The 17,899-nt window shown below is 36.2% G+C and overlaps 1 protein-coding gene across 3 annotated transcripts in view; it reads left to right on the forward strand.

Annotated features, from left to right (window-relative positions):
- hipk2 (homeodomain interacting protein kinase 2) overlaps positions 1-17,899 on the forward strand; it is a 97,581-nt gene that overhangs the window by 22,970 nt on the left and 56,712 nt on the right. For 2 of the 3 annotated variants that reach the window (XM_042775501.1, XM_042775503.1), the window contains exon 2: positions 8,628-9,768. In XM_042775501.1, coding sequence (XP_042631435.1) covers positions 8,628-9,768 — 1,141 coding nt within the window. Of the gene's footprint in view, positions 1-70; positions 215-8,627; positions 9,769-17,899 lie in introns of those variants that run through there. The other variant, XM_042775502.1, reaches the window with a different exon arrangement.

Consider the following 17,899-nt stretch of genomic DNA (forward strand, 5'->3'; position numbering starts at 1 on the left):
GGTCTGATAACAGGGCTGTACATGTTGCTTCTTATCGGGTGCTTGTCCTTAACCAGCCGTCGTCTTAGTTTTAATGCTCTTGAAGTGGAGACAGAGTAAGTCAGCTGGTCCTGAAGCATTAAAGTGGCTACTGTGAGCTCCCTACTACACTTTAAAAAGGGCAGTATTTTGAGTCTGATGCTGACAGTATTGTAGGGGAGTCTTCATTAATATGGTAGTAGTATTTTTGATTATTCTATCTATTTATTCTATATTATTATATATGTAATTATTTATTGTATTTTTTTTTAAATATTTATTATTATTGGTTATTTATTTTTTTATAATATTTTTACAAACTGTTATGTGTCACTGACAGTGGTTAGTATTAGTATTTAAGTGGTAGTTTTTATTATTTTACTGTTGAATTTATTTTATTGTTTTGTTGATATAGTTTTATTTAGATTATTATTATTTTATTTTTGTTTTTACCAACTGATGACGCTGACTATTTACTTTTATTACTATCGGAAGTACTAGTATTAATGCTGTTTTTAATTTATTATTATATTTATATTTTTATAAAAAACAAAAATTCATTAAAAATTAAAATAACTGAGAGAGAAGGGGGTGGATGCTAGTTAGAGTAAAGAGATATTTTTATTTATTATTTATTTTATTATTATAACAATTTTAAATATGATTTATTTTATTCATTTGAATTTTTATACAATTTATTTTTAACTGTTATGTTATATTTGGTAGTAGTGGTAGTAGTAGTATTTAAAATTTGTTATTTAAAATTTATTATTAAAATTGTATTTATATTTATTTATTATTTTATTTATTAATTTTTTTAAACTGTTATGTTTTACTATTGGTATTAGTAGTGTTTTAATTATTTTAGATTAGGTTTTTATTCATTATGATTTGTTTTAATTTTTTTATTAAGTTTTACTGACTAAAATCTATTCTACATCTTTTTATATCAAAAGAACTATTCAAATCATAAGGTTTCCCTGAAGACACTGTAAACGCAGTTAACTCACAAACTCACATGATGCTCTCTCCATATGTCATCTATAGTCTCTTCTAAACATATGGCTCCCTCTATTCTCACACATGGCCTTGATAAGCAGTCACTAACAGGCTGGGTTGAAGAGGTCAGAAAGCCTGTGTGTGACAGTGTGTGTTGTTTGTTTGTCTTTCTCTGAGGCCGTCAGAACACGTCAATGACTTTAGTTGCTCTCAGCCCCACCTGCTCTGTCTGCTCTGCACACTAACACCTCACTAAATATCACACAAACACCCCACTAATGGGTCACATTAGGGCAGACTATGCACATGTGTGTCCATGTTACCGCTTCATTCCGTGCCATCTCATCCAGAGGAACATTTTATTACTCCGAAATTGCTCTTTAGTTGCTCAGAATTCCTACTGAAGGTCTCAGAAGTTTTTACTTGTATATGAATTCAAATTGAAATCTCTGATTTTTGATCGCAGATGTTGGTATCTGGATGATTTTAGGACAGTTGGAGATGTTGAGAAGATCTATGGAAGCTTGTGAAAAAAAAAATGCAAATGCAACTTTTTATCTTGCAATTCTGAGTTTATATCTCATAGTTTGAATATGTCCTACAATATAGAGTTTGCATTTTGCATTGCAGAATTTATATCTTGCAATTCTGTCTAAAAAAGTCAGAATTGTAAGTTAAAAATTTGCAATTACCTTTAAAAAAAATATATATTCTGTGGCAGAAACAGGAAAAACTGAATTGTGGGGTTCTGGAGGAAAGATTGCAGGAGAGAAACAAGAAAGAATTGTGAGAGAGTGAATTTTGAGTTTATATTTTGCAATTCAAACTTTTTTCTCAGAATTGTGGGATTTAAACTCAGATTTGTGAGATGGGAGCTTAGAATTGTATGAAAGTCAGAATGCTGAGGTTGTATGAATCTTATTTATATACTGTGACTTTTTAATTGAAGACAAACTGTGTTTAACTGATTTTTCTGACATTTTTAAACATAATTGTGAGAGAATCAGAATTCTGAGTTTACATTTCGCAATTCTGTGTTTTTATCTGTGATTTTTGTGTTGTTTTTTGTAATGTTTCAGTTATTATTATTATTAGTTTTTTATCTATTCCATAGATCTCTTCTGAAACTCTACCGGAGACATATCTCAATAAAAACCTTGGAAGCATAAAACATAGCAAAAAGTCTCAATTTGCTTTCAGTTTAGTCTCAGTGCTGTCTTTGAGAGATCAGAATTTCAGAATTCTGATTTTGTTTCCAAATGGTCGGGTTTTTGTCAGGTGTAAGCGAGCAGCATCCGTTCGCATGCACATATGCATGTGATTCACGATCACCGTAATAGCGCTCAGCTAGTCAAACATTAGCTCTAAGTGGTAATGCTTTATTTATGTTGTGTTCGTGTGCGTCTGTGGCTGCCTATCTGTTTCGTTCCATAAATAGGTTTGGATGTGATTGCTAAATGAGGACTGGGTGGTCAGTATCCTGCAGCATCTTCTGTTTGTGTGTGTGTCTCTCTGTCTCTGGCTCTCTCTGGAGGTCTTGTGGTTTGAGGAGACGAGCAAGACCAGTGAGCTCCACATGCAAACCAGTGAACACATCCAGGCTGAGAAATAAATAAACAGTCTTTGTTTCTTGCTGTCTTTCTTTCTTTATTCACTGAATGAAATGTGTGTTTGCTGCCATCTCAGAGCTCTCTAAAGTGCGCTGGCCCTGCTCTGCTCTACCGTGTCATAAATAGAGACAATAGCCAGAGGTTTCCTGCTCTCACTCTCTGTGGAACTACATTTTTATTAGATGAGGCTGAGAGAGAAGGGGGTGGATGCTAGTTAGATTTGGGGGTAAGGAGATATTTTTATTTATTTATTATTTATTTTAGTATTATAACAATTTTAAATATGATTTATTCATTTTAATTTTTATACAATTTATTTTTAACTTAATAATTAATTCATTAAAATTTACATTAATATTTAAATTAATAAATATGATTAACAATAATATAATAAATAAAAATAAATAGTTAATTTTAATTGAATACTTATTTACTAAAATCCAGATATTAAACTGTGCCTTGTAACTTGTCACAACATTAAAACTTTTTAAATTAAATGTGCATTTCACAATTATATATAATAGTATTTATTAGTATGTTAAATTTGACTTTTTGTTACAGTTGCAATTTTCATTTTTAAGTTTAGTTTGTTTTAGTAATTAAAATTTTTATCCTTGTGCTTCCTCCCCCCTGATGGTACGCTACAGTGGGCATCTCTCAGAGCCACGGGGGATAATGCTTTGTCTAGACAAGCGGAGGTCAATTCATTAACCACTGATTTCTTCCCTGGACAATTTTCCCAAATGCCTCTGTCCTGGATCACACAGAGGAGACAAAGCAAACCTCTGTAGGACACAGTCCTTTGTTTGCTCTTAACCCTTTATCCTGTGAGGAGCCAGATATATAAGTATTATAAATCCTTTTTTTCACCTCACATCTCCTTGTACTTTTTCCAAAGTACAAAGAGTAAACAAGCTTAAAGTTTGGACCGACGCCTGTACGACCGACTCTGATCTTCTCATTCCTTAAAAAGTAGATAATCTAACTTTGGACAAAATGGAGTAATATTTCATCCTGTAATAAACTGACCATTGGCATTTCAACACGTAGCTTGTATAGGGCAGATGAATAGCTCTTTGGTATGCTCTGTGGCAGTGCATTAAACCGCCCCGCTCTGTAAGAGGTATGCCGAAAGCTGGCTGGCACTCTGAAAAGCATTCCAGCATTGTAAATATGAAACAATGGAGCAGACTGGTTATATTCTCTCTGCAGGGTTCAGAAATTCAAGTAAACGTCACCCGTTGAGTTTCTGTGAGGTTTTTCTATGATATCAGTACATAAACATCATTCTCGGGGTGGTAGTAGACTCTAGGCTGTAAACGCTTGGACCGCTCTCTCACAGTGAACAGCTGCAGAGTTCCTGAGGTTGAATGGGAATGAATGCATTTTTGTTTGAATATAACATTCTGACCATTTGAACTCTCTTTAAATTGAATTACAGCAGAGCGAGTTTGGTTAGCAACCTGTCTCTGTCCATAACAGGATTGTGCAAAAATCAGAACTGAACATATATAAACTATATAATTTTATATCTGTCTGTCTGTCTGTCTGTCTCTCAGTCTGTCTGTCTGTCAGTCATCTGTCTGTCTGTCTGTCTGTCTCTCAGTCTGTCTGTCTGTCAGTCATCTGTCTGTCTGTCTGTCTGTCGTTCTATCGTTCTGTCTATCATAATAGTTGTCTACCATTCTATTGTTCCATCTATAATTATTTTGTTCTATTCAATCTATTGGCTTTTAAACATTTTTCAGAACTTTCATTTGATCTGTCTATCTATCTATTAGGGCTGTGCGATTAATCGAAATCGTAATAAAATCACGATTTGAGCGTGCGCGATTTCTAAATCGCTTTATAGCAATATTTTTTTGCGAATAGGAATCTGGATTAGTATTCTTTCCGATTTTATGAGGTTGCGGTGTACCTAAGTGTGGTGTGAGATCAGATCAGAATGGGGTTATGCCTAACTCCAGGTTAGAACTGTGTCTGTCATGCGTATTTTTTTCCGAGCCCATGTTAATGGATCAGAGCGTTCACACTGCACGCGGTAAAAGATGTGAACAGAAAAGGTTAGAAATCGAGAGGTGCGAAAAGAATGAATATCTAGCGCATGAGCATAGAGAGAGTTGAGAGTGAGTGAGTGAGTGAGAGGAGACATGTTTTAATTGCGCGCACTCTTTCCGGGCGTGAGCAGCCTGTATTTGAGCACGCGTGTCTGGTTTTGTGATAAAACAAAGGAAATCTGCGTGCGAGCGGAGAGATTCGCGCTCGCGCATTATTTTAAAGTGCTTTCGCGTTACAATAACTCGCTCTCGCTGCTGCTTCTGCACCGCATACACATACTGTATACGCACTGCAGACGGAGTACGTGTGAACCTTGGGGTCAATAAATATATTTTTCAGCACCTGAGGCACCGCTACAAATGAGCTCTATGACCAATGCCATGGCAAAAAAAAACAACAAAAAAAAAAGCCCTGGACACGGGTTTTATTTTATTTATTTATTTATTTATTTTTTTTTTTGCCATATGTCTAGACATTTTGTTTGACATCTTTACTTCGTGATTATTTTGACTTATGTCTGTTCTAGAGGCATATTACAACTTTTTGATAAAGCTCTCATTGGTTTTCTTTTGGAAATATGTTTTAAATTTATACTGAATGCATTTATGACTGTAAAGCATGTCTGTGTGTGTCAAAATCGTGATTAAAATCGAAATCGCAAAATTGATCAAAAAAAAATTTTTTTGTCCATATGATGTTCTATCTTCTTCTATCTATCTATCTATCCATTTTTTTTTTTACAGTTTTCTAACTTTCCAAACAAGGCTTTTGTCAATTCATTGGTCTATCTTTTTAAACTTAGCTTTGTTTTGCATCTTCTTTTCTGTTGGCTTTTTAAAAAAAATCTGAACTTTCAAACAAGGCTTTGTAAATTCAAGGTCTATCTGAATTTTGTCTGCAACCAAAATTAAAAAGCGGGAATTAAGTTGGAACTTAAACACTTAATTTCTGAATGGCACACAGCCCTGATTCAAAGTCAAGTTAGGACATACAGTAGACGTCCAGTTTCTGCAATGTGACGTGTTCAGAGTATAACATGGTGAGACAGTTTTTAAGGTACTCGATAAAACCGGACTGGATTAAAACTCCAAAAACAAACAAAATGGAGCCGTGATGAGTTAGATAGAGGAGTTGTTGCACAGTGGTAATCTGAACGTGTCAGCTGCCCACAAAACTAGATTACCACTCATATCTGACGCAAAGAATTCCAGGGATGGATTTATTACTTAGGCTCCATCCCCACCTCTGACAAACACACATACTCACACATAAAGAGCCACTGACCATGTACAAATTATTTTTAGCGCAAAGACCTGGCAAAGACAAGCGTAATCCAAGGAGTGACATCTGGCCTAGTAGTTTATGGGATTACCATAGGGCCCTTGCACTTAATAGCATTAGCGGATGTTCCTTATTACTTGCTCCATCAACAAATTGCAAGAAAGGTACCATTTAATTTCAATTTAAATTACAAAGTATATATATACTGTATATCATCTTGTATATTGGTTCTGTGGTGAACAGATTATGCATTCGGTATATTCAATATACATGATATATTAAATCCAAAGATTATTGGAGCTGCAGTGCAAGCAGTTGTGGTATAAGGAATAATGCATATGTTGTATAGGTTAGAGGGGATTTATGGTATGAAGGCTATGGATTGTATGGGAAATACAGTGTAAATGCAGTATGGATTGAATCAGCGTCTTTAGATGCCTAATTAACATTTAAAGCCCAAGAATCCCTGGACTTTAAAGCTAAAGCCAGATGACTACTAAAATCATTCAGTGGTGTTGTCAAATGTAAGAGGTAGAAGGAGAACAGATAGTTTGAAAAGTGAAAGGAAATGAGGAAGCAGGAAGGTAATTTTGAAACCTTAACTATTAGGAGTCATAACAATGATGAAGTGTTCATGTAAAGTTTCCTCTGTATGTTTCCTGTCTTGGGAATTTTGTTGCGTCAAGGAATTCCTCAAACTAAATAAGATTCATTATCTGTTGGTAAGATGAGACCACAAAGGAAAAAGTAATTATTCTAATAGAGATTTATTTCGTATGGAAGGCATCATAGGAGATCCATTGTGTATTTAATATCCTTGGTAGAGAGGGATAGAGATTATTCTAGAAGGCTCTGGTTGTGCTGTCAAGTTAGACGATTAGTGAAAAATGTTTCTCTCCCTCATGCCGTTCCAAACCTATTTGCTGTTATTTTTTCCATGGAACATAATAGTTTTTACAGTGACAGTTTATAGTAAACACTGTGGTCCAAAAAGGTCAAACAGCACCATAAAACTATAATAAAAGTAGTCCATTTGAGTCTTCTGAAGCCATATGTAGTTCTGTGAGAGGAACATTTTAAAATTTAAAGGGATAGTTCACGCAAAAATGAACGTTTTGTCACCATATACTCACCCTTGTCCAAAACAACATTAGGACAGCATGGAAGAGGGAAAACGATGCAACTTTTGTCACAACTGTCTCTTTAAGTTGTTATTTGCGGAAGATCTGCCCCTTTATTTTTGCTAACAAATCTACTTTTATGATACTTTTATGGTGCTTTTTTGTCCCTTTTGGAGACTGACAGCCATATTTACAATGAACTATGTGAAGATTCGTCAAAATTATCTTTTTGTTTTACACTATAATATACACTAATATGACATTCGGTAGAATTAAATTTTACTATTTAGAATAGTACATGAATCTTCAGGATTAAGAGAGAATGTGAGAACATGTAGAAGGTTTATACACTGCATGTATATTTGTGTCCCAGAGATCACAAAGAATCTTATATTCATATTGCAGGCAGATTATCATAATTGAGACATTCTGCCACAGGAATGCAATAAAAAGAATTGTGCATTACTGTAGCAGTTTAGGTGTGATCTGATATGCATGTGTGGCGAAAAACGCACACTGAAGGAGCCTTTTAATTTTCTAGCACATTAATTCAGGCCACTTTGGAGAATCTGTAAATAGTGCATTACAGCGTGCTCTGCATGTAATCCTCTCGGTACTGCAATCATTATTTTAGCACTACAAACAGTGCCGTTCGTGAGGGCTATTTCTGGACCGCTGTTTGCTTGGAGAAGTGTTGTCTTTTCTGAAGCACAGAGAGTTCCCAGAAGCCCAAATCCTGCTCAGTTCTGCTTATGTTGTTTTGTTTTAAGGATCTGATGTTGAGATGTTATTCAGATGTTTCAGGTTCACACACTGTTTTCTATTTCTAATGCCTCTGGAAAAGTGATGTGCATCTCCCTGAAGTAAACGTTGCAATGTGTTGCATGCATGGGCTAATTTTTTTTTCTTTTAGGAAATTGCAATCATTCCTTGAGACTCACGCAAATGGCTCTGGGTTTGACGTGGACTCTGCCTTTTTGGTGGTCCTTACATGGCCCATTGTTTTTACAGAAAGTAAAGAATCAATATTTTGAGTCTATACATTAATGTTGCGTTATGGGCCAGTATACTTCAGATTTGCACTGTATATACAGTGGATAGTAGTTGTTTTGTTTTGTTTTTTTCTAGAGGAAATGGAAATTAGCCAAGGTTAGACCAAAAAGAAAGAGATTTTGCTACAGTAGATTTGCAACAGGAGCAGTCAAGTCTGGAACTTTATTGGGAAAATACACATATTACAGTTTTTTTCCTCACCACGTGGATTCAGTTTGTGTAGAAATATTCATAAATATATAGGGTGAAATCAGTCCAGGTGTTGCCCTTAAGCTGACTCCGTCAACCTTAGTTTCAAGTCTAAACACTGCTGAGCAATCAAAGAGAAACTGTGCAAGGTATTTGTACAGCGGCTATTTTATAAGTTAGCATCTGGACTCTGACTCTATTAAACTGGCCTGCCGTGACCTGTAGGATTTTTATTTAAAGCTTATTCTCGAGTTTCATTCCAAGTTTCACGTTCCCTCTCTCTCTTGCTGTTCCTCAGGTATGGCCTCGCAAGTGCAAGTCTTCTCCCCTCACACTCTCCAGTCAAGTGCCTTCTTTAGCGTGAAGAAACTGAAGGTGGAGCAGAGTTGCAACTGGGATATGACTGGGTACGGCACGCACAGCAAGGTCTACAGTCAGAACAGCAAGCAGAGTGTCTCAGTCGCCCCAGTGGGCATCAACGCCGCCAGTCTCCAGGTCTCCAACTCTTCCCTGTCCTACGAACAGGCCCTCCTCTTCCCTGCCGGCTCGGGGCACATCTTAGTAGCCTCGGCTAGCAGTACATCTGGGGCGGCTGGTCAACTGTTGGGCAGCACCGGCAGTAGTGGAAGCGGCAGTGGAGGCCACAACCTGACACGCCGCAGCACCGTCAGTCTGCTGGACACGTACCAGCGATGCGGGCTTAAGCGCAAAAGCGAGGAGCTGGACAACAACAACGGGAGCGGAAGCAGCGTGCACGTGGTCGAGGAGCAGCAACTACCTGCACCCATGATCCAGAACAACGCACAGAGCGGGGCCACCGTCGCAACGGCGACCGCCTCCACGACGGCAACGTCCAAGAACAGTGGAGCCAACAGCGAGGGCGACTATCAGCTCTTGCAGCACGAGGTGCTTTGCTCCTTGACCAACACCTATGAGGTGCTGGAGTTCTTGGGTCGAGGGACGTTCGGGCAGGTGGTGAAGTGCTGGAAACGCGGCACCAGCGAGATCGTGGCAATCAAGATCCTCAAGAACCACCCTTCGTACGCAAGGCAGGGCCAGATCGAAGTGAGCATACTGGCGCGGCTGAGCACAGAGAGTGCGGACGACTACAACTTTGTTCGAGCATACGAGTGCTTCCAGCACAAGAACCACACGTGCCTGGTCTTCGAGATGTTGGAGCAGAACCTGTACGACTTCCTCAAGCAGAACAAGTTCAGCCCGTTGCCGCTCAAGTACATCCGACCCATCCTGCAGCAGGTGGCCACTGCCCTCATGAAGCTCAAGAGCCTCGGACTGATCCACGCCGACTTGAAACCTGAGAACATCATGCTTGTAGACCCAGCCCGCCAACCCTACAGGGTCAAGGTCATCGACTTCGGCTCTGCTAGTCACGTCTCCAAAGCGGTGTGTTCCACCTACCTGCAGTCCAGATACTATAGGTAAGGCGCTAATGTTGTCATGCCCTTTGTTGGAATGGCTCCTCTTCAGATGTTCACTGTTAGTTTTATAAAAGATTACTCTGCCTACTTTAAGATTCCTGTACTTCCATAGTATGTACTGTCTTGGATCACTAACTTCTCTTCATGCAGTGAAGTATAGTCATGTGTAGTATAGAATGAATAGATTTGTGGATTAATTGCTTCCACCATCTTGTAATAGTTTTTCAACCTGGATATACTTTGACATACATGGCAAAAATTACTTATTTGGATTTTGATTAGTCCTTTAGACTTGTTTTCCAGTAAAACACGAACAATTTACTTGAAAAGCAGCACTGCATGAGGTATTAAGACATGTATGATATGTATGTTGTCTTCCTTAACTGGTTTATACTTTAAAAACACCTTTATAAAAATATTTATTCTTATAATACCTTATGTAGTGTTATTTGTCAAGTATACTGCTGTTCAAAAGTTTGGGATCAGTAAGATTTGTAATGTTTTTTAAAGAAGTCTCTTCTGCTCATCCTGGCTGCATTTATTTGATCAGATACAGAAAAATTTAAAATTTTTAATATACTTTATATAATTTAATATACTAAAATATAATTGATTCCTGTGATGCAAAGCTGATTTTTCATCATCATTACTCCAGTCTTCAGTGTTGCATGATCCTTCAGATATCATTCTAATATGCTGATTTATTATCAATATTGGAAACAGTTGTCCTGCATAATATATTTTTTTGGAACCTGTGATGGTTTTTCAGGATTCTTTGATGAATAAAAAGTTAAAAATAAGAGCATTTATTCAAAATAGAAATATTTTTTGCGATAATAAAGACTTATATTGTTACAAAAGATTTCTATTTTAAACAAATGCTGCTCTTTTTAACTTTATTCAGCAATTTATCCTGAAAAAAGGATCACTGGTTCCAAAAAAATATTAAGCAACTGTTTCCAACATCAATATTAAATCAGCATATATTAGAATTATTTCTGAAGGATCACGTGACACTGAAGATTGGAGTAATGATGATGAAAAATCAGCTTTGCATCACAGAAAATTGAATTATATTTTAAAAGATACTGATTTTTGTATTTTTTTAAATAAATGCAGCCTTGATGAACAGAAGAGACTTCTTTAATACATTAAAATTCTTACTAATCCCAAACTTTTGAACAGCAGTGTAAATGTATATTGTTTCAAGATTGTTTTGATATTTATGAGAAACAAGACATACAGTACTCATTAAGAATAGGATTTTTTTTGCAGTTTAGGATGTACCAACAAGAACTGTGGAACATTTGGTATCTGTACTAGTCAGAGTATCCTGTCTTGCAGTTTTCCACCATTTTTATATTTACCTTTTAAAATCTTATGGCTCCCATGGCCTGATGGTATATAAAAAAAAAAAAATCTTATTCTTAGTATTTATGTTTTCTTTTCAAATGATCGTACAGAGTATTCAGACACCATACGCCTTTGACGTGCTGCTGTTTGCATACTGTGTAGTAGGGAAGTGCGCATATTCAGGTTTTTTTCTTGGAGTTTTGTATGTTAAAAATCCCCAGAACTTCCTCAACACGTGCGTTTAGAGGGAGTCATAAAATTCAATGACTTGCTGAGAACTTGCTTCCTTATCTTGTTTAATGTGATAAAACACATGTAGTGTTCTGCTTTGAAGATTAAAATAGTCTGTTTACTGTATTTTACAACATACTATTTCTTAATGGTGGCAGCACCTAGTTTTTTTTTTTATTTTTTTCCCGCTTCCATACTTTCCTCCTCTAGAGTTCCTAATACAAAAAGCAATATATTGTGCTTTTAAAAAAACAGCCTACAGAAATGCAGCATCAATTTGACTGTAAACAGGGGGTAAGTTTCATTTTGGTTCACTTCCCTCCTCCCAACCCGAGTCCTGCGCGCTCATCGCTACTTACCATTTCCCGAGGGATGAAGATATGGGGTCACAGTCAGTTCCCCGGCAATACTTCCCTGTAATCCACACCAGAGCGCCAACATTAGAAACAGATGCCTCACTTGAAAGCTGCTTATTTTTTTTCTAGTTAACTTTTTCATTTACCTATAGCCATATTTGGGTTTCATGATCCATACTGGGCCATTTTGTGTAGACTTAGATCTGGTTCACACAGAAGCTTGCTCTTTTGGGTTGTATATGGTGGGTTGGTTGTGCTCTTTTGGGTTGCCTCGGGTCACACAGCCACCCTGAGAGAAATCAAACACAGGGGAATGAGTCAGGCAAAGTGCTGCCAGATGTGTTACGTTTAGGATGCCACAGGCATCGTTACTAAATGAGGGCAGGTAGGCTAACGTTTGAGTTTTGCTAATGTTTTGAGGCTTGTAAAGCCTGAGTTGCAACCGGCCACTTGGTCATGTTTAGGAAATTGCTGAAGTAAGTGGAAACTATCAACAAGTGTGTCGGCTGCTAGGTTCTTTTATCCAAGTTGTGCTGATGTAATCGGTTTGTGTAGGGATTAGGGAAAGATCAAAATAGACCGAAAACTGCATGCTTTTGGCTCAAGGTCACTGTAAATGAGTATTTAATTAATGTTCTGTCCCAGTTTGGTGGATAAGATTTGCAGCAGTATGTATAAATAATCTGCATAAACGTTTTTGCATACTCTCAACAACGGTGAAAGAAATACATCGGCCCCTGAGTTAAATGCAAAGATTGGTACAGGAGCTGCTGAGTTTTGTGTCCTTTTTCTTTTGGGAGTCCACAAAGAAGAAGATCCCTTAATTTCCTCCCAGCTGGAACGAAGAGGGGGAAAAAGCTGACAATGAACAGAGTCACATCAGCCATCAGCCTTGTACATCTGGAGCAAGAGAGAGAGAAAAAGACATAGAAACACTATTACTTTTGTGCATATTTAATGTTAAGGATTTGTTCAAATCCTTAAACCTATAAATTTGTGCATTACTCATGCTGCACCATTTTATTTGATACTACTGATATGATATGATTTTTAAATGATTGAACACTGCAAAAAAATCTTGTATGTATGCCAGTTTGTCAGTTAAATTAAAAATAAATAAAAATATTTAACAATAAGATAAATATACTTATACTAAGACGTGATTTAGAGTACGTATTTCATCTTTTTACAATAAAGTACAAATCTGCCAGTGCAATAAGACAAAATACAGTTGTATTTAAAATGCAGTCTTTGAAAAGAAGTCTTAATGTCTTCTGCAGTGTTGCTTATCAGGTACATTTGTCTTATTTTAAGGGTAATTATATATTTTTTACTGGAATAGCCAGTTTAAAAAAGACTAATTAAAAACTCATTAAAAAGTACTTTTTACATAACATGAAGAAAAAACAACCAAGCCACATCTAGAGATGTCTAGTAGTGCAACTAAACATTGTGCAAACTCATCGCAATGCCAAAGCAATGAAGCAACCACCCAAAACACTAGCAACTGTATAAAAACACCCTGGCAACCAACTACAGTATAGCACCTTACTATCATAGCGGTGAATTTTGTTTGGGAAAGCACCATTTCATAAAACATAAAAATCCTGTTTTAGTGATGCGTTTATTTCATGCATGCAGTATGATTGCAGATCCGTTGTAGGTGATCTATAATTATCATTGCATCGATGTGTTGCATTTGTGTAGTGAAAGCAGCAAGATACCTCAATCAGACATCGGCCTACTGTTACCGACTGGCTCGCACCTCATTTTTCAGTAACAGGACACACACAGAAATGTAGCCAGCAGCGCCCCACCTGTATAGGCCTCCCACAGAGTTCTATAGCTCTGGGAGAGGATCACACTGTTCTTGGAACGCTCTGACTGTTTAATACAGGCTTCTGTTGAAAATGAGGGGCTTCTGTATCTCATAGGGGGAAATCTTATAAAGGGAAAGGGAGAGAAAGATTGTGGTTTTCTGAAAGGATCATCAGCAGACACTTATCTAAATGCCTACTGCTGGTGAATCTGCAGTGTGACGACAATACAACGTTAATCTCCTTTCATACATCATTTCTGTGCATATACTGTCAAAAATACTCCCTGCTGGGATAATGGTGAAGTGTGTGTGCATTTTTCTGCATTTAAATACTCTCTCCTATTTAAGTTTATAATCTTAGATTGATATATACTATAGATTATAAATAAGCCATGTTAAGTTTTTATGACATGTGTAAATACTGGCTTAGCAATGTCTAATTCATGAACAAATCGTTCTTCGGAGCTGGATCCTTGTATTGGAGTGAATCAGTGACTCACTGAACAAAGAACCTTTTGAGTCAGATCTTTGTTTTGAACCGGTTAAACCATTTCCTAAAAATAGTCTGGACTGGTCTAGATTTATTTAACCAGGAACTGATTTACTGATCTGATACCTAATTATAATAATATATAAATAATACTTAAATAACAGTTATTAAATATATATATATATATATATATATATAAATAACTGTTATTTTAGTGTTATTTATATATTATTATAATATTTCTTTTTTAACAAATACATATTATTTTTATATATTCAGTTTACATTTTCATTTTAGTTTAAGCTTAAGTAATTTAGTAACTTTTATTAGTTTTTAGTTTATATTTCTATTTATCTTAAATATGTTAAAACCATTTTCAGTTTTATTTTTAGTAATTTAAGTACTTAAGCTTAATCTTATTTTAATTTTTTAATTTTATTATTATTTCAATTACCAAAACCTATTTTAATAGTTTTAATAATAACACTGGTTCTAAATAAAGCTGTTCATGAAAAACTTTTCAAAATAAATTATTTGTGGAAATGAAATGCTTTTTTTTTTTAACACTTTTGTTTGACTGGTGACCCATGGACAACCAATGGCATAATCTGGGGGCAGTGACCTGTTTGTCCAACCAATGGAAGATGGATTGAGTGTTCAGGACCTTTTTAAAAGGTCATTCTTTTTGCAATTGCATTTGGTTATGAACAAATTACACACTTCACCTTTAATGCATAACAAGGCCACAAACCTTTCTAGATAGGGAAAGAACAGTAATCACTCCTGTGTCTCTCAATCTGTCTGGATTTACTACATCTGGACTTCTGATGAGAACGGCTGAATCAGAAGAGATTAAAACCAGCTTGTTCTACCATTAAACCTCATGAAAAACTTGAGAATTAAGGCTAACCCTTGCACTAAGGTTACCGAATGTTTCTGTTGAAGGCAGGGGCTTTCAGAAGAACTGTTATATAAAGACATGCTCGCTCATGCATCTTCCATTCTGTTCCCCGCAGTTATTTGTTTTGGCAATGCTTTTAAATCTGAGGGACAATTACCCGCGACCTTCGATAGGACAGGATGCACAAAATGTTCCCTTTGCATATTTTTAACTAAAGCCTCCGTCAGCCCTCCCCTCCTCCCGACTTTGCTTCCTAAAACACTCCTCTTAAGATGCCATCAGCTGTAAAAGTGATCGTGGAAAGCAGGGAGGACTCTCAGCAGGAAATTTCCAAAGTCTCAGCAGCTTGCCGATGGCTTTGGTGTCATTCTCCCTCTGCAAACGCCCCGTGAAAGCTTTCACAAACGGATGTCAGCACTGGCAACGCAGCCCCTATCAGCTGTTCTTCATATCTTTATTGCCGGTGCTTACTAACACAAACCCCCAAGTCCTGTGCCGCTTCTGCTGGTATTTGATCCGTTGGTAGTGTACAATTCGTTTGCTACAAGAATTTAACAAAAAAAAAAAAAAAAAAAAAAGAAAAAAGCCGCTTCTGCTGGTATTTGATCCGTTGTAGTGTATTGGATTTAAAATCTCGTATTCCGAGTTTTCTAAGGGTTGGAAAGCCAATTAGCTGCATACACATGCTAGCCATGGAAAACGCAGTCAGACTATGTGACTCATTCATTGCACGTGCTGGATTAGACATTTAGATTAGATTCAACTTTATTGTCATTGCACATGTAAGGTACAAGGCAACAAAATGCAGTATTTACAGCCTTATTAAAGTAGTAAACAGCAGTTTTACGCAGATTAAGTGTGATCTTTGAGTCTGTTCTGTGTTTTACTAAAGTCAAAGTTAATTGCTGTTTGCAATGTAAAGTGATCTTCAAGAAAGAACATGTAGGGAAGGACTTTGATATTATTGATTGTGAAAAGCAGATGTTACTTACCAGAATGCAAGTAGTATTTTTTTTACTTAATTTTAGAATTTAAACTTCTTTTATTTCCATTAGTTGCAAAGGCAACATAGCTTTTCTACATATATTCAAGTTTTTAAAGTTTTCTGATATTAAAATGCCGTTTTATCTTATTTCAATTAGCAAAAACATTTTTAGTTTTAGTTTTAGTTAACGATTACAAGACTAGCCCTGAAGGAATCTGTTCCTTAAAAACGAATTGTTCAAAAGAACACATTTCTTGAAATGAGACTTTGTGCTGCTTTTTTAACACTATCTTGTTTGACTCATATGAATTATTGGATTGTGAAAAGATGGTATTTTGTCTTGTATGGTGTTTCTTTGTACTATTCATACTCATTAACTTTGCCAAAATAGAATCTTAAGTAAGTTTAAGTATAAATTTGCACACAGACATCATCCCATTGGTCTGAGAATGTTCCTAATACTCTATTTATTTAGGTTACGTCATCTTAACTTCCCTCACCCTAGTTGCGGTGTGGGGTAGCTAATGACGTAACAGCTAAATCTGGCTAGTTTACAGAGGACCAGATAAAGCAGATTACCGTCTTGTCCCAGTTGGGCCTTGTACCCATTTGAACTTAACTGAAATTAGAATGTATATTATGAATGGAATGTTCCCATTTAAGTATGAGGTTTATGTAAAATCGCCACCGTCAGCTGAGAGTTACATGACTGCGGTTAGAACAAGGAGAGCAGATGCATGGCATATGCTGTCATATGTGCAGTCCGTCTCTCTCTCTCTCTCATTCTCGTTCATCCACAACATCCCACCAAACCCATAGCTGTTGTCAGTTCTCAGCACTTTGAAGACCCTGCTGGGTTCGTCAGTGTGAGTCAAAGTGGGTAGAGGTCACCAAGGAAGAGACCATGGCCACTCAGTGTGTCAGTCAATACTCTCCAGACATCAGAGCCTTAATATAGGAGGGCTTGAGGGAAAGAGAGCGTGCTTTGCACATTTTTCTTTGATAGGCAGAAATTTAGCCCAAATATGCAAAGGATCCTTGAGCTCATGACCTTGCTTTCTTTAGAACGTCCAACACGCTAATGGCCCAAGCTCGTAACCTGAGGGATCTCATCCAAGAATCTATTTGGGCACATCGATCATAACAGCACAGCTTGAATGTGCTATAATGCAGGAATCAGCTAGTATAACTTTTACTCTCTGTTCTTAAAGTGCTGCATTGTGCAAAATGCAGTGTGACCTCTTCTCTAGCCATAATGCGAATGATTTACCCTCAAGACATATAACTTAGTGTCCTTCACTTGACTAGATTTACAAAACTTTCAGTTACATTTTTATTAAAGTTATTAATTTTTTTTTATAATTCATTGTAAATAACATCTTAAAGTAAGGATAGCATCACATTTCTCTTAAGTACTTGGTCATGGTAATTAATTTTTTGGTTTATTTCAACTAGTAGGCATTACAACACTAGAGACAGCATGTATAATATATAATAATACATAATACAGTATGTATAATTAATATTTTACATTAGTAATCTAGCATTCTTGTACACAACTGTTCAATTTTGTTATTTATAAATTTTTTATACTGTTTTTGAAAGAAGTCTCTTATGCTCACCAGGGCTGCTTTTATTTGAAATAAGTACATAGATACATAGTGAATTATTATTAAAGTGAAAAATGCTGTTAATAAATAAAAGTTTTCTCTTTCAAAATGTCATTTATTCCTGTACTGGTAAAGGTGAATTTTTCAGCAGTCATTACTCCAGTCTTCAATGTCAGATGATCCTTCAGAAATTATTCTAATATGCTAATTTGGTATATTATTTTTATTCTTTTCAGTCTTGAAAACAGTTGTGCTGCTCAATATTTATTTTTTATTTTTTGGAAAAATTGTGATACGTTTTTTTTTTTTTTTTTTTTCTCAGAGTTGTTTAATAAAATAACAGTAAAAAAAAAACAGCATTTTTTTTTTTTACCAATATAACTGTC

Source organism: Cyprinus carpio, chromosome A18, assembly GCF_018340385.1.
Source record: "Cyprinus carpio isolate SPL01 chromosome A18, ASM1834038v1, whole genome shotgun sequence".
Classification (NCBI taxonomy): domain Eukaryota; kingdom Metazoa; phylum Chordata; class Actinopteri; order Cypriniformes; family Cyprinidae; genus Cyprinus; species Cyprinus carpio.